Here is a 13,707-nt window from a genome sequence, read left to right as displayed (position 1 = left end):
AATGAAGATATTCCCAATGTGACTAAAAACCCACTGTCGGCCCACAATAACGGGTCGATAATTGGAATGATTTGTGAGGATAAGGAATTTGACCCAGCGTTGAAGGCCATCATTTCCATCGCTGATGTAGAAAAGAAATCAAAAGATGCCCTAAAGCAAGACAAAGGGGAGAAAAAGAACAAAACCACCCCTCCAAAGTCAGAGAAGAAAATTGAAGTTGAAACTGGGGTAACGCCTCCCAAAGATGTTGGTCTCTATGTCCCTTGAGGCCGCAAAGAAAAGCAGATGACTTTGAGTCCTCCTAGGAGATTCGAGTTGAACAAGACAGCCCAAATATATGTGCCCAAGGGAGCTTATGTGATGCGGGGGCCAATGAATCCACCAAGGTTGAGTGTGCCCGTGGTTATTGGCCGCGCACCATAGAAGCCCATGACAGATCCTGCCGCTGTGCCATGGAATTACAACAAATCGGTGGTGACTTATAAGGGCAATTAAATCTCAGGAGAAGTTCAAGAAAATAACCCGGTTAAAAAGTATTTCAATTTGGAAGAGGTGAACAACACCACCAGAAAGCGCTTCCCATCTAAGAAGCTCGTGAGTGCCGAAGAAGTTGAGGCCTTCTTTCAAAAGATGAAAATGGCAGATTATGAGGTGATCGACCAGCTTCGAAAATCTCCCGCACAAGTCTCCTTGCTATCTCTGTTGATGAACTCTACCGAACATCAAAAGGTGTTGATCAAGACCCTTAACGAAGCATATGTGCCTGTTGAGATTTCTGTAGAGCAGTTGGAGAGAATGGCAGAAAGATTTTTCGAAATCAACCAGATCTCTTTCAGCAAAAATGATTTGCCCCCAGAAGGGCCGCACATAACAAAGCCCTCCACCTGACAGTCAAATGCGAAGGGTACTACGTGAAAAGGATTATGTTGGATGGAGGTTCTGAGGTAGACATTTGCCCACTCTTAACTCTGCAGCGTATGGAAATCGGTACCAAAAGAATCCAACCTAACAATGTCTATGTACGTGCCTTCGATGGTATCAAAAGGGACATAATTGGAGAGATTGATCTAATTCTGACAATCGGCCCAGTGGACTTTGAAGTAACCATCCAGGTTCTAGACATGGACACATCCTACAACTTTCTTTTGGGGAGGCCGTGGATTCATGCAGCGGGGGCTATACCCTCTACATTTTACCAGATGGTGAAGTTCGAGCATGAGGATTAAGAGATCGTGGTCCACGGGGAAGATGAGCAATCAATTTATCGGGACCCATCAGTCCCATGTCTTGAAGCAAGAGAGGGGAGTGAGCACATAGTCTATCAGGCCTTTGAAATCGTGGTCGCAGACCAGCGAAGAAGGAGACCCTTGCCCCCAACCCTTTCTTTCTAATGCATCAATCGTGGTGGCCAAAGAAATGATCAGGAATGACTACAAACCTGGGAAGGGGCTTGGAAAATCATTGCAAGGAATAGCTGAACCTATCACCCTAACTGCCAGTGAAAAGTTCTTTAAGGTAGGCTTCCGACCCACTCCAGCTGATGTAAGATGGGCAAATGATAGAAAGAATAATGGTTGGGTCTTGCCTCAGCCGGTGCTTCATCTGCACAAAACATTTGTCAAGCCAAAATACAATGAGGAAGAGGAAGATGAGGCCTTTACAGCTGAAGAAATCGAAGAAATCTGTGGGGCTATGAGGAAGATATTGCATGAAGCCCACATGGTTCATACAGGGGAAGGCTCAAGCACCGCTGAGGTGCTGTATATGGGACCTAATGCCAAACTGCAGAATTGGAAGGCTACGCCATTCCCAATCAGGCGGAAGTCCCGGTAGACCTGTCCTGCCACTTTTTCTGCATCACGAGTTATTCCAAGGTGTAACTCGGATGTTTTCTTTAGTTTCTTGTCTTTGAATTTCCAATATAAACCCTGAAATGAAATCAATATTTCATCATTCATCTTTCTTTATTACTTCTGATTTTTGTTATTTTCTCTTTATTTCTTCTTTCAGTTCTAATAACGCGGCTTTAAATAACATGACATGCTTGAAGACTTCATGCCTAGATCCAAACACGCTGTCTAACTGTGAGATAATGAACCAAGAACCAGACTATGATGAAGAATAGGCTTTTAGGGAAATACATCAAGAATTGGAGCAATTTGAGAATAAACCTAAGCCAAACTTACATGATACTGAGCTGGTAAATTTGGGTAATTCAGAAGAGGTTCAAGAGACCATGATAAGTATTCATGCAAATGAAAGAACTAGGATTTCTTTGGTCCAACTTTTGTTTGAGTTCGAAGATGTGTTTGCTTGGTCATATGACGACATGCCAGGACTCAGTGTTGATTTGGTGGTTCATAAGTTGTCAACTTACCCTGATTATCCCCTGTTCAGCAAAAGCAGAGAAAGTTTAAAACTGATATCAGTGACACAATTAAAGAAGAGGTCACAAAACAGTGGAAAGCGGGGGTGATCCGAGTGGTTCGATACACCACTTGGTTAGCCAATGTAGTTCCAGTGCCAAAGAAAGACGGGAAAACTCGAGTGTGTGTGGATTACTGGGATCTGAACAAAGCAAGTCCTAAGGACAATTTCCCTTTTCCAAACATCCACATCCTCGTTGATAACTGTGCCAAAAATGAGATACAGTCTTTTATGGATTGTTACGCTAGGTATCATCAAGTCCTAATGGACGAGGAAGATGCAGAGAAGACAGCGTTTACAACACCTTGGGGAACCTATTGCTACAAGGTCATGCCTTTTGGTCTGAAGAATGTCGGGGCAACCTACATGAGAGCCATGACCACCATTTTCCATGATATGATGCACCAAGAGATAGAGGTGTATATGGACGACGTGATCATCAAGTCCAAGACTCAAGATGACCATGTGCGGGATTTGAGAAAATTCTTTGAGCGACTACGTAAATATAATCTGAAGCTGAATCCAGCTAAATGTGCATTCGGGGTTCCATCTGGAAAACTTTTGGGATTCATAGTCAGTCGGAGGGCATCGAGTTAGACCCAACCAAGATAAAGTTCATTCGAGATTTGTCTTCTCCAAGAACCAAGAAAGATATTATGAGTTTGCTCGGAAGATTGAACTACATCAGCCGATTCATTTCCTAGTTGACATCCACATGTGAACCCATTCTCAAGCTGTTAAAGAAAGACACAACAATTAAATGGACAGACGAGTGCGAAGAAGCTTTTAACAAAACCAAAGAATACTTGTCAAACCCGCCAGTATTGGTCCCGCCTGAACTAAGAAGGCCTCTTTTCTTATATCTGACAGTCTTGGAGAATTCTTTTGGATGTGTCCTTGGACAACATGACGTGACTGGGAGGAAGGAACATGCAATCTACTATTTGAGCAAGAAGTTCACAAGCTACGAGGCCAAATATACCTTGTTTGAAAGAACTTGCTGCGCTTTAACTTAAGTTGCTCAGAAGTTGAGGCATTACCTGCTGGCCTACACCACCTACCTCATTACCAGGTTGGACCCTTTAAAGTACATATTCTACAAACCAATGCCCACTAGGAGGTTAGCAAAGTGGCAGATCTTGCTCACTGAATTTGACATAGTCTACATCACTCGCACGACAATGAAAGCCCAGGCATTGGCAGATCACTTGGCTGAAAACCCAATTGATGATGAATACCAACCTTTGAACACCTACTTCCCTAATGAAGAGGTAAATTAAGTTGAGGAAATATCCGAGGACACCAATGATTGGAAAATGTTCTTTGATAGAGCGGTAAACGCAAAAGGTGATGGAATTGGGGCCATTTTGATCTCACCCAATGGTCAACATTATCCGGACACAACCAGGCTTCGATTCTTCTGCACAAACAACACTGCCGAGTATGAAGCTTGCATTATGGGTATGAACATGGCAATCAACCAAGATGTCGAAGAGCTAGTGATCATGGGAAATTCAGATTTGATTATCCGACAAGCTCAAGGAGAATGGGAAACCCGAGATGTCAAGCTTATTACTTATAAGCAACTTGGGAAGAACTTGGCAAGCAATTCAAGTTGATAGAGTTCAGGCTCGTTGCCACAATGAACTAGCTGATGCACTTGCCACTTTGGCCTCGATGCTGCCATACCCAGGCAATGCCCACATTGATCCCTTGGAAATCCAAATTAGGGAAAGGCATGGCTACTGTAATACGGTTGAGGCAAAACCAAATGTTCATCCATGGTATCATGACATCAAAAGATTTTTGAAAACCAAAGAATACCCCGAGCAAGCTAGTGGAGACCAAAAGAGAACCATTAGACGGCACGCAAGTGGTTTCTTCTTGAGCGGCGATGTCTTGTACAAAAGGACTCCGGATCTCAACTTGTTAAGATGTGTTGATGCCGAAGAGGCTGGAAGAATCATGTATGAAGTGCACACAGGAGTGTGTGGACCCCACATGAACGGGTATGTTTTAGTAAAGAAAATCCTCCAAGCAGGCTACTACTGGATGACTATGGAAAGAGACTGCTTCAGTTTTGTTCGGATGTGTCATCAGTGTCAAGTGCACGGTGATTTGATTCATGCACCTACCACGTAATTGCATCCCATGTCAGCGCCCTGGCCATTCGTTGCGTGGGGCATGGACGTTATTGGGCCAATCAAGCCAAAAGCCTCGAATGGGCACAGATTCATACTAGTCTCCATCGACTATTTTACTAAATGGGTAAGCAATCACTCTCAAATCTGTCACCAAGAAAGCTGTGGTAGATTTTGTGCACTCCAATCTCGTTTCAGTATCCCTGCAATTATTATCACGGACAATGCTACAAACTTGAATAGTCATTTGATGGGAGAGATATGCAAATAATTCAAGATAACGCATCGAAATTCTACTCCCTATCGCCCTAAAGCCAATGGTGCCGTCGAAGTAGCAAACAAAAACATCAAAAAGATTTTGAGAAAGAGGATCCAAAGTTCCAGGAAGTGTCATGAAAAGTTACCCTTTGCATTGTTGGGCTATCGCACTACTGTGCACACATCAATCGGAGCAACCCCGTATCTTTTGGTTTATGGCACTGAAGCCGTAATACCCGCAAAAGTCGAGATCCCTTCTCTCCGGATCATTGTTGAAGCTGAAATCGAAGACAGTGAGTGGGTCAAAACCCGTTTGGAACAATTGACCCTGACTGATGAAAAGCGAATGGCCGCAATTTTCCACGGGCAGTTGTATCAACAAAGAATAGCCCGTGCCTACAACAAGAAAGTGCGGCCTAGAAATTTTGAAGTGGGGCAACTCGTTCTGAGGCGTATTCTCCCCCATCATAAGGAGGCAAAAGGGAAATTTGCTCCCAATTGGAAAGGCTTATACATCATCAGAAAGGTATTGCCAAGAGGAGAAGTGTACTTGGGAGACATTGAAGGAAATGATCCCGAAGCAGCTGTAAATGAAAATGCAGTCAAGAGGTACTATGTCTAATCTTTCTGCAATGACAACATTGTTTGATTGGGATGACGAAGGCTTTCATTCTCTCTACCCCAAACACTCCTTGGCTAACCCTTTTGAGCCGATTACTTTTCTTTCATTCCCTTCTTTGGAATCCAAGGATGCTTGTAAAAACAATTCCCTAAACTACGTTCGACTTGATTCTGAAAGGATACGTAGGCAGCCTCTCTCTAGGGTTCAGTCACACCGAAACAAAAATCCAATATCCCCCAAAAGTGAAACTGGGGCAGATGTTATAATGATTTGGCGATGATCCCGCCTGAACGGTTCCAAAGTTGTAATTCAATCCAAGTTCTTTTTACCCAAACCTGGTTCAAGTCCTTCCGATCAATTGGCAAAAAGTTTTTCAAAATCGGAGAACGCGGCCGTTTGGATCCGGTGCAATCAAGATAAGAGAAATAAAATGAGAGAGCCTTATTGGTGAAACTCCACGAGCACCATAAGTCAACGGTGAGCAGAGAAATTGAAAACAAGAGAGTCTTGTTAGTGAAAACTCGGAAAAGAGCACTATAAAGCGATGGTGAGAAGAGAAATGAGAGAGGTCGATTGGCGAAAACCGGAAAAGGGCGTCGTTGATCGAAAATAAAGAACCCCTTACCACCAATGGTACTGAAAGGGTCCTGACAAGGTTCCTCGGTTTAAAAAAACATGGGTCACAATGGGTTTATGAGAAGTTGGGATAGTTGTGCGGATCGGTTGTCTAGTCCAAGAAGCATGTCATGTCTATTTGAAGTCTGCATGCACCCCAGATAAGTCCATCCTTCCTCCCCTAAAGGGACACTTCTCCTTTAAATTCATTTTCTTGTCCTTTGTTTACTTTTCCTTGAATCCTTTTCTGTCTAACTTTGTTCCGAAGCTAATGCAAAGAAAAGATGGCAAGATTGGTTTTACAGGGTTCTGCTTAATAAAAGTACCCAGCCTCAGCGGGTGCATCAAGTCGATCTCGACTTGGCTATGATGACTGATGCTCCGAAATCGGAGTTTATTGAAAATGAAAAGAAATCCAAGCCCCTAGAGGCAGAATAAAGCGAAAGGGCCAAAGCTTATGCAATTAAGCTGTCATGAGAAATTCTGAAAAGTTGAGCTCCTCGGTTTTTGGATAGAGATCAACTTTCAGAAAAGCCAGCAAGCAGCAGAGGTTCCAACCAGAAGAGTTGAGCCAAGATCAAGTGATCAAAAACAATGAAGGCCACAAAACCAACCACCGTTTCAAACTAACAATTGTTCTTTGTTTGAAAATTTGAAACAGGTGCAACCCAAAGCAACCGTGTGAGAAGCAGGTGCAACCGAAAGGGAAAAGATGCGCAAGAGCTAGAAACAGCTTGCCTCAACAACCACTCCAAATAAGGGAAGTTCACTCCAAGTTTCTTTCCCGAATTTTATTAAAAAATGAAAATGAAAAAAAATGTGTTAGCTTGGTACTCCCAACCTCAATCTTTTACGCTTTTACCAACATTAGGGCTCCAATTCCTGAGTTGAGAGTTTTTAGACATAGGGCTTCCATTCCCTAGTCGCCTTTTACCAATATTAGGGCTCCAATCACTGAGTTGAGTTTTTAGACATAGGGCCTCCATTCCCTAGTCACCTTTTACCAACATTAGGGCTCCAATCCCTGAGTTGAGTTTTTAGACATATGGCCTCCATTACCTAGTCGTCTTTTACCAACATTAGGGCTCCAATCCTTGAGTTGAGATTTTTTTTAGACATAGCGCCTCCATTCCCTAGTCGCCTTTTACCAACATTAGGGCTCCAATCCCTGAGCTGAGATTTTTTTAGACATAGGGCCTCCACCCTAGTCGCCTTTTACCAACGTTAGGGCCCCAATCCCTGAGTTGAGATTTTTTAGACACGTAGTCGCCTTTTACCAACATTAGGGATCCAATCCCTGAGTTGCGTTTTTTTAGACATAGGGCCTCCATTCCCTAGTCGCCTTTTACCAATATTAGGTCTCCAATCCCTGAGTTGATATTATTTTTAGACATAGGGCCTCCATTCCCTAGTTGCCTTTTACTAACATTAGGGTTCCAATCCCTGAGTTGAGTTTTTTTAGACATAGGGCCTCCATTCCCTAGTCGCCTTTTGCCAGTATTAGGGCTCCAATCCCTGAGTTGATATTTTAGACATAGGGCCTCCATTCCCTAGTCGCCTTTTGCCAACATTAGGGCTCCAATCCCTGAGTTGAGTTTTTAGATATAAGGCTCCATTACCTAATCTTTCCTCTTAAACACACAATCCTTATTTTATTGCTTTCAATAGAGAAATAATGTAGATTTTAGTTGCAAATAACTCACGAAATATTCCCAGTGAAAATTGGGGCAGAAAAATTTCGTTTGTTTGTTTGTTTTGGGTGTCTGGGCAGGTTTTGCCTCGAGGCACAGGATTCGAGATGACCAAAAGAATGAGTCTCAATCCAGAATAAAGAAAAGAAGGAAAAGAACAAAAGAAGTTGATTCAAAAGGTTAAAGCGGAGAATGATGCGGACTGCCCAAGATATGATTGAAGTCACAAGCTCCGCATGTCCCGCCTTGACCCAAAGCTGAAGAAAGAACCAGCACCTACAACTGACAAGCATCAAGATTCAGATCGGAGTCCACAGCAAGAACCAGCTAAGACTCAAGATCAAGCCTCAAGAGATTTATAGACAGGAATCTTGTAACTCGTAGTTGATAGGTTTAGGTAGCTTAGCTTTTTACTTTCAATTTTGGTGTAATAAGGAGCTCAGCAAGTAGAAACAACAGTGAAATCACAGTTTTCGGTAGTCCCAGCTACCAAAACTTCCAGAACTACACTGATCTGATTCCTTTATAGCCAAGGATATGTAGGCAACCTCTGAAGCAAGGTTCGGTCAGACTCTTTTCAAAAATGCTTCTCATAGAGTTTCAAATGGGCAAAAATTCCTCATAATCGCTCATTTTATCTTTACCCGAAAACCTTTCGTGTCTCCGAGCAAAGAGGGGCAGCTGTGAGCACATGATTTTTGCCCCACATGGGTTACTCCTACAGAATTCCAATAATTCGAATTCTTCTTTTAATTATTTGTTATTTTAGGAATTTTGTAGGATTTTTATTTAATTATTTGTATTTTTGTGCATGTTTAAGTTTTATTTAAATTATGAAAAATACCAAAATATCATACATTGCATTTAGGATTTATTTTATATTTTTTAGGAATAATTAATTAATTATTTGCTTTATTAAAAAGGAAAATCACAAAAATGGACCAATTGTATCATTTTTATTGATTTTCCTCATTAGGATTAAGTAGCTTTTATAATTTTGTAATTAATTAATTAGTTTAATTTTTCGTATTCTAGGTAATATAGGATTTTTTTTAATTATTAGGATTTTTAATTAAAAAAAAGAAAGAAAGAAAGAAAGAAAAGATTTTGAAAATAAAAGAAAAGGGGTTTATTTTTTCCGAAATTGGACCCCCAAAAAAGACCCCAGAATTTGGCTCGAATCAGCCCAAACCCGTCTCCAGACCCAGGCCTAAAATTGATTTAAACCGGTCCACCCTATAAAACCCCTAAACGACCCCGTTTTTGTCTCATTTCATCACAGCCGTTGGATCCTCATCATCCAACGGCTCGGAACTGCTTTGTACTTCTCCATATAACTGTCCGAAGATACCTACCCCCATCAGACCCCCCTCTCTCACTTCATTTCCCTTCTCTCAACATCCAAACCCTAGCCGCCATGAAACCCTCACCGTCTCCGCCGCAAACCACCCACCGAAAAACGCCTCACGGCGGTTCCGGTGGTCCAATCAACCCCAAATTTACATCCTGAATTCCCCTTCACCCCCTCATTCCTAATATCCAATTAGCTTTCTTCAAATCCTCGCCGAGCTCTTCGAATCTTGAATCGAAGAAGCCAGTCAAAACCCTAAGTCACCCAAAAATACCTAAATTAACGCCATGGGATCCTCGTCCTCTCCTCATCCTAAATCCCCAACCAATTTTCTTCGAATCCCCACCAAATGTCTTGAATCTTGGATATAATATTCAAACCAAAAACCCTAATCTCCTCAAATCGACCTCAAAGCTTCGTTACTTCTCTTTTCCGTCAAGTTTAGGCTCCTAGAAGTCTTTCTCTTAAGGAGATCTAGTCAAAACCATGCAGAGCTGGATCCCTTGAGGGAAAAGACCTCTGTTGGTCAAAGCAATGTTTGACTCCAAAGCTTCTGTCGTTTCCAAGTCCCAGTGGTAAGCTTCTGCCAAGCTCTTTTCTCCTTTCTTTCTTTCCTCCTTCTTTCTTTTTTAAATATCGAGTCAATGTTCTTCGTAGTTTGATTTTCAGTTTGGTAAATTTGTTTGTTTATTTAGTAATTCTTGTTCTAGAATGCATTAGTTACTCCAGTTTGTTTGTTCAAGTTTCATTAGGTTTAGCTGATTTAGTATTAGTTCAATATTAATCTAGCTTATTAGAATAATTAGCACTTTCAGTTATTTTTAGTGTGAATGCATCGTTTTAATTAGCCTTTAAGTTTGGTTTGATATCATGTTAATCTAGAGCTTATTATGAATTGTTTTCATATGTCAATTGAAGCATATTGTAGTTTAATTTTGATTGCATTAGATTAATTAGGGTTAATGTTAGAGGTACAGATAGCCCAATTTCTCTTTTCTTCTTCATGTTTCAGTATTGTATTTAATTTATAAAAACATGCCTGAATCTCATGAGTTTAGATTAATTAGGTTCCTATTTTTCTTTCATGATTAGGTTCAAGTCTTTTATCAGGTTAGATAATTTATTCAATCTGTTTCTCCTACCAGTATAGTTTAAATTTAGTGTTCTTTAGAGTTAATTAGATAAAGAACCTTTATGGATCAATGTGTTAGTTTTCAATTAGAATTAGATCAGCAGGTTTTGTTTCAGCATGATAATTTAGTCTCCTAAATGCTTTCTGGTTTTGTTTGGCTTGATTTGGAAACCAATAGAAACTTTAAGAACTTATTTCTGAAGTAAAAGAGGCTAGGTGAAATAGAAATAAGCAGTAACTTAAAGGGTAAATTTGGATTTTTACTTAGGCCAAAATCATAAGGTTCTATTATTTAGGACAGTTGTCCCTATCCTTAGCAAAAATTCTGATATTGGATAAGAAAAAGGACATACAACTATCAAAAGATGTTGTACTATTCTGAAATTTCAAAAATTAGGTCAGAATATTCCTTTTGTGATGCTTTTTTGTACACTCTAAGAAAGGAAAACATTCCCTCACTCCCACACGGATCCTAGGCACATTTTTATCAGCAATTTTCTCCAAAAGTTCCATTTTTCCTCTCTGAAAATTTCATACTCAAAATAGCTTTGAAAATATTAGAAATCTCCTATTTCTTTACAAGTTGAAAACATGGTTTGAATAGAAGATTTCTCCTAGTTCTCTAGCTGGATTTCCTGGTTCCAAGTTAGTTTTGGGTTGCTATTTGAATCTTTGGACTATTTTTTGGTTTGGTTGGCTGCTGTTATCTGTTGCTGAACTCCAGTTCTCAGAAAAAATTCTTATTGTCTATTTTGCTGTTAAAAGTACACATCCTAGATTCCCATGTGTGGTTGGTTTCACCTTTGTATTCCTTCATGCTTTATGTGTTTGTTGTGATGTATTAATCATGTCAAGTTGTGAGTGATTTTGAAATGAACTTTCTTTTTTGACACTACTGTCTCTCATCTGTTCTGTCTTTGTTTGAGAATTTGTTTCCATATTCTGGGTTGTTTGAGTGCAAGGCATAAGTATAAATATGTTTTTAAGGCTATCAAGTGTTGTTGGCAGTATATTTATGGTAGTGCAAGGTCTGAATCAGTGTATATGCCCATGAAACTATATCTAAATTCCTCTCTTATAACAGCACAAAAGGACAGTGAATCTGACCCTTTGAATAGTCAGATTCATCTCTTAAATAGGTGCATAAAAGGCTTAATTGATTCACTATATGTTTAAGTCATTTCCCCTTTCCCATTTTCCTACTTTACTGAAGTGAGAGCCCTGAATTAAATCATGGTTTGGAAGTTTTTACGTGCCTATAGGGTTAACCTTGAACATGGTTAGACCTATTGGCTGCATATCCTTCCTTTACTCACTTTAGTGTTAGGACTAACTTGACAACATTGGCGGTCCCTTCCGGAGAGATGCTTTTTTGTGTGTGTGAATTTGACCCTTTCCACATGGTCAAATTCATAAAAATCTTAGTTCATTCAAGGCTGAAGCAGTGACAGCTTAGGACTTTCCTTTTTTTCATTTTTGTTGTAATGTAGTTTAATACACTAATGTAGTTCATATTTTGTATTTTTATTCAGTTCTGAATATGTAATAAATTGGACTGGACTTTATAAACTTATAGACTAGTTAATGTAGTTGGGCTTATGCGAATTCATGTTGAGTTTAGAAGTAACTAGTGACATGATAATAGCAGCTTGTTTGCGTGGATGTTTGTTATCTAAAATCAGTTTTGAGCAGAAAGGTATCTTCGAACATGTTAAGTTGAGTTTCAGGCATGTAAATCCATTGCATGATGATTGATATTTTTAGTTGTGATGTTTTAGTCCAAAATCAGTTTTTTGTGCTTGGTTGATATATATTCCAGGCTATTGGGTTTCAGATTTGACCCATTGGAATTCAAATAGGATTTAACAGCCCAAAGTTGCCTACTATTCATCTCTTCTTTGCAAATCATAGTAGTGTAATTAATTTTTAAGTTTGAGTTATGATTCTCCTATTTTAAGCTAGATGAACTACAATTGTTACAAACATGCATTGTGCGAATTGGACCTCAAAATGTAAAGGTAGATAGGCCCAGCCGGTGCAAATACCCAACTGGGCCCGCGTTAAAATCCAAGCCCAATGTGGGTTGCCTGTTTCAGATTTAGCAATGACTCCTTGAGGCCCTTAATTTCTGGGCCAAGTCGCAAGCCTAGGCACATCAAGCTGTCTCGTTCCATCAGCCACTGCCAGCCCTTTTCCAAAAATGATTAAGGGCCCAATGCATGTACCCCAAAACCCGTTTATGACTCATAGCTTTGTTAAGTTTAAGTTAGGTTAAATAAGAACATCCTTAGAATGCCTTGATTAATTACCTTCCTTTTAAAATTATTGGAGGCGTGCTATGATAAAAAAATCCCTAAACCCATGGCCCTCGTATTAGTTTCATAATTTAGACCTAACAAATATCAAATACTTGTAGTTTGCTTTAAGCTCGATTTAGGCTAGTATTATGATTATGTATACGTTTGCGTAACATAGTTGCAAATTTAATTCTAAAAAATGACTTGAGGGATGCGTTCGCGCAACTTCAACCAAAACTTTTCTTAATAAAATAAACAAAGCGTTATTAATTGTGGACACGTTCGCGTGACATGATTTTAACGCGCCAAAAGAAAAGAGTATACATACGCGTAACTCAATTCTTAATTTAAAATAATTCAAGTGATTTTAAAGCGGTAAAAAGATAAATTCACATAGGTCCTAAAATGAGTAGTTAAACAATTAAGCCAAGTATAAATCGTCCGCGTTAACAGAATTCCTTATCAAGAATTTTTGGTTCGCAGACTTTAAAAAGGAAAGTCGAAAATTCCTCGATTTGTGATTTAAAATAATTCGGTGACTTGGGACACCAATTAAAATATTCCAAGTGGCGACTCTGAAAATAAATAAATAATCCCATTTTGAATAATGTCACTTAATTGGAAAAACTCCCTTATATACCCTCGGGGTGTGTAAAAAGGAGGTGTGACAATTCTGCGACCCTATGATTGCCCTAAATTGACTAACTTCTGATTCTTTTTGCCTTATTTGTGCTACTCTTGAACTGCTATATAAGCACTCTTATTTTACCTCTCAAAGGACGAACACTAAGTTCAGAACACGCAGTCATACTCAAACTCTCTCTTCTTTCTCTGCTACTTGTGATAACTATTGGTCTAGCCGGCTGAAAGCCAAGGCTAGACATTGGAACTACACCTGCTTTATACACTTTCTTCTTTAACTGGTATATCTCTAGTTAAATTTTAAAACTCAAATCCCATGTGTTCTATTCCTGCACTAGTTCAATTTGCTATGTTATTCAATTGTTTCCCTGCTTACTACTTTATTCAGCATGTCTAAATTCTGCCTTCTCTTGTTCAATATATAATCAGTATGTCTAAACTTCACTTGGTTATTTGATACTTGTCCATCATGCTTACTTAGTCCCTGCTTACCCCCCCCTAACTGGTGTGATCATGTTAGTTACTTAGTCT

General features: G+C 39.8%; 1 protein-coding gene across 1 annotated transcript; it reads left to right on the top strand.

Annotated features, from left to right (window-relative positions):
- The first annotated feature begins 3,533 nt into the window (after nucleotides 1-3,533).
- On the top strand, nucleotides 3,534-5,448 carry LOC138871788 (uncharacterized). The gene is made up of 2 exons (XM_070149689.1): nucleotides 3,534-3,698; nucleotides 4,846-5,448. Exons 1-2 carry the CDS (start codon nucleotides 3,534-3,536, stop codon nucleotides 5,446-5,448), a joined length of 768 nt encoding a protein of 255 aa, XP_070005790.1.
- The last annotated feature ends 8,259 nt before the right edge of the window (nucleotides 5,449-13,707 follow it).

The sequence above is a fragment of the Nicotiana sylvestris genome, chromosome 6 (assembly GCF_000393655.2).
Source record: "Nicotiana sylvestris chromosome 6, ASM39365v2, whole genome shotgun sequence".
In the NCBI taxonomy this organism is placed as follows: domain Eukaryota; kingdom Viridiplantae; phylum Streptophyta; class Magnoliopsida; order Solanales; family Solanaceae; genus Nicotiana; species Nicotiana sylvestris.
The sequence above is the reverse complement of the archived record's forward strand: the minus strand, read 5'-3'. Positions and strand labels throughout refer to the sequence as shown.

What these genes read in the sequence shown, in the direction of transcription:
- LOC138871788 (XM_070149689.1), top strand. Translation starts at nt 3,534, where the DNA reads ATGCCCACTAGGAGGTTAGCAAAGTGGCAGATCTTGCTCACTGAATTT. An exon ending in CCTACTTCCCTAATGAAGAG is followed by an intron (nt 3,699 to 4,845) that starts GTAAATTAAGTT and finishes AAATAATTCAAG; the next exon opens with ATAACGCATCGAAATTCTAC.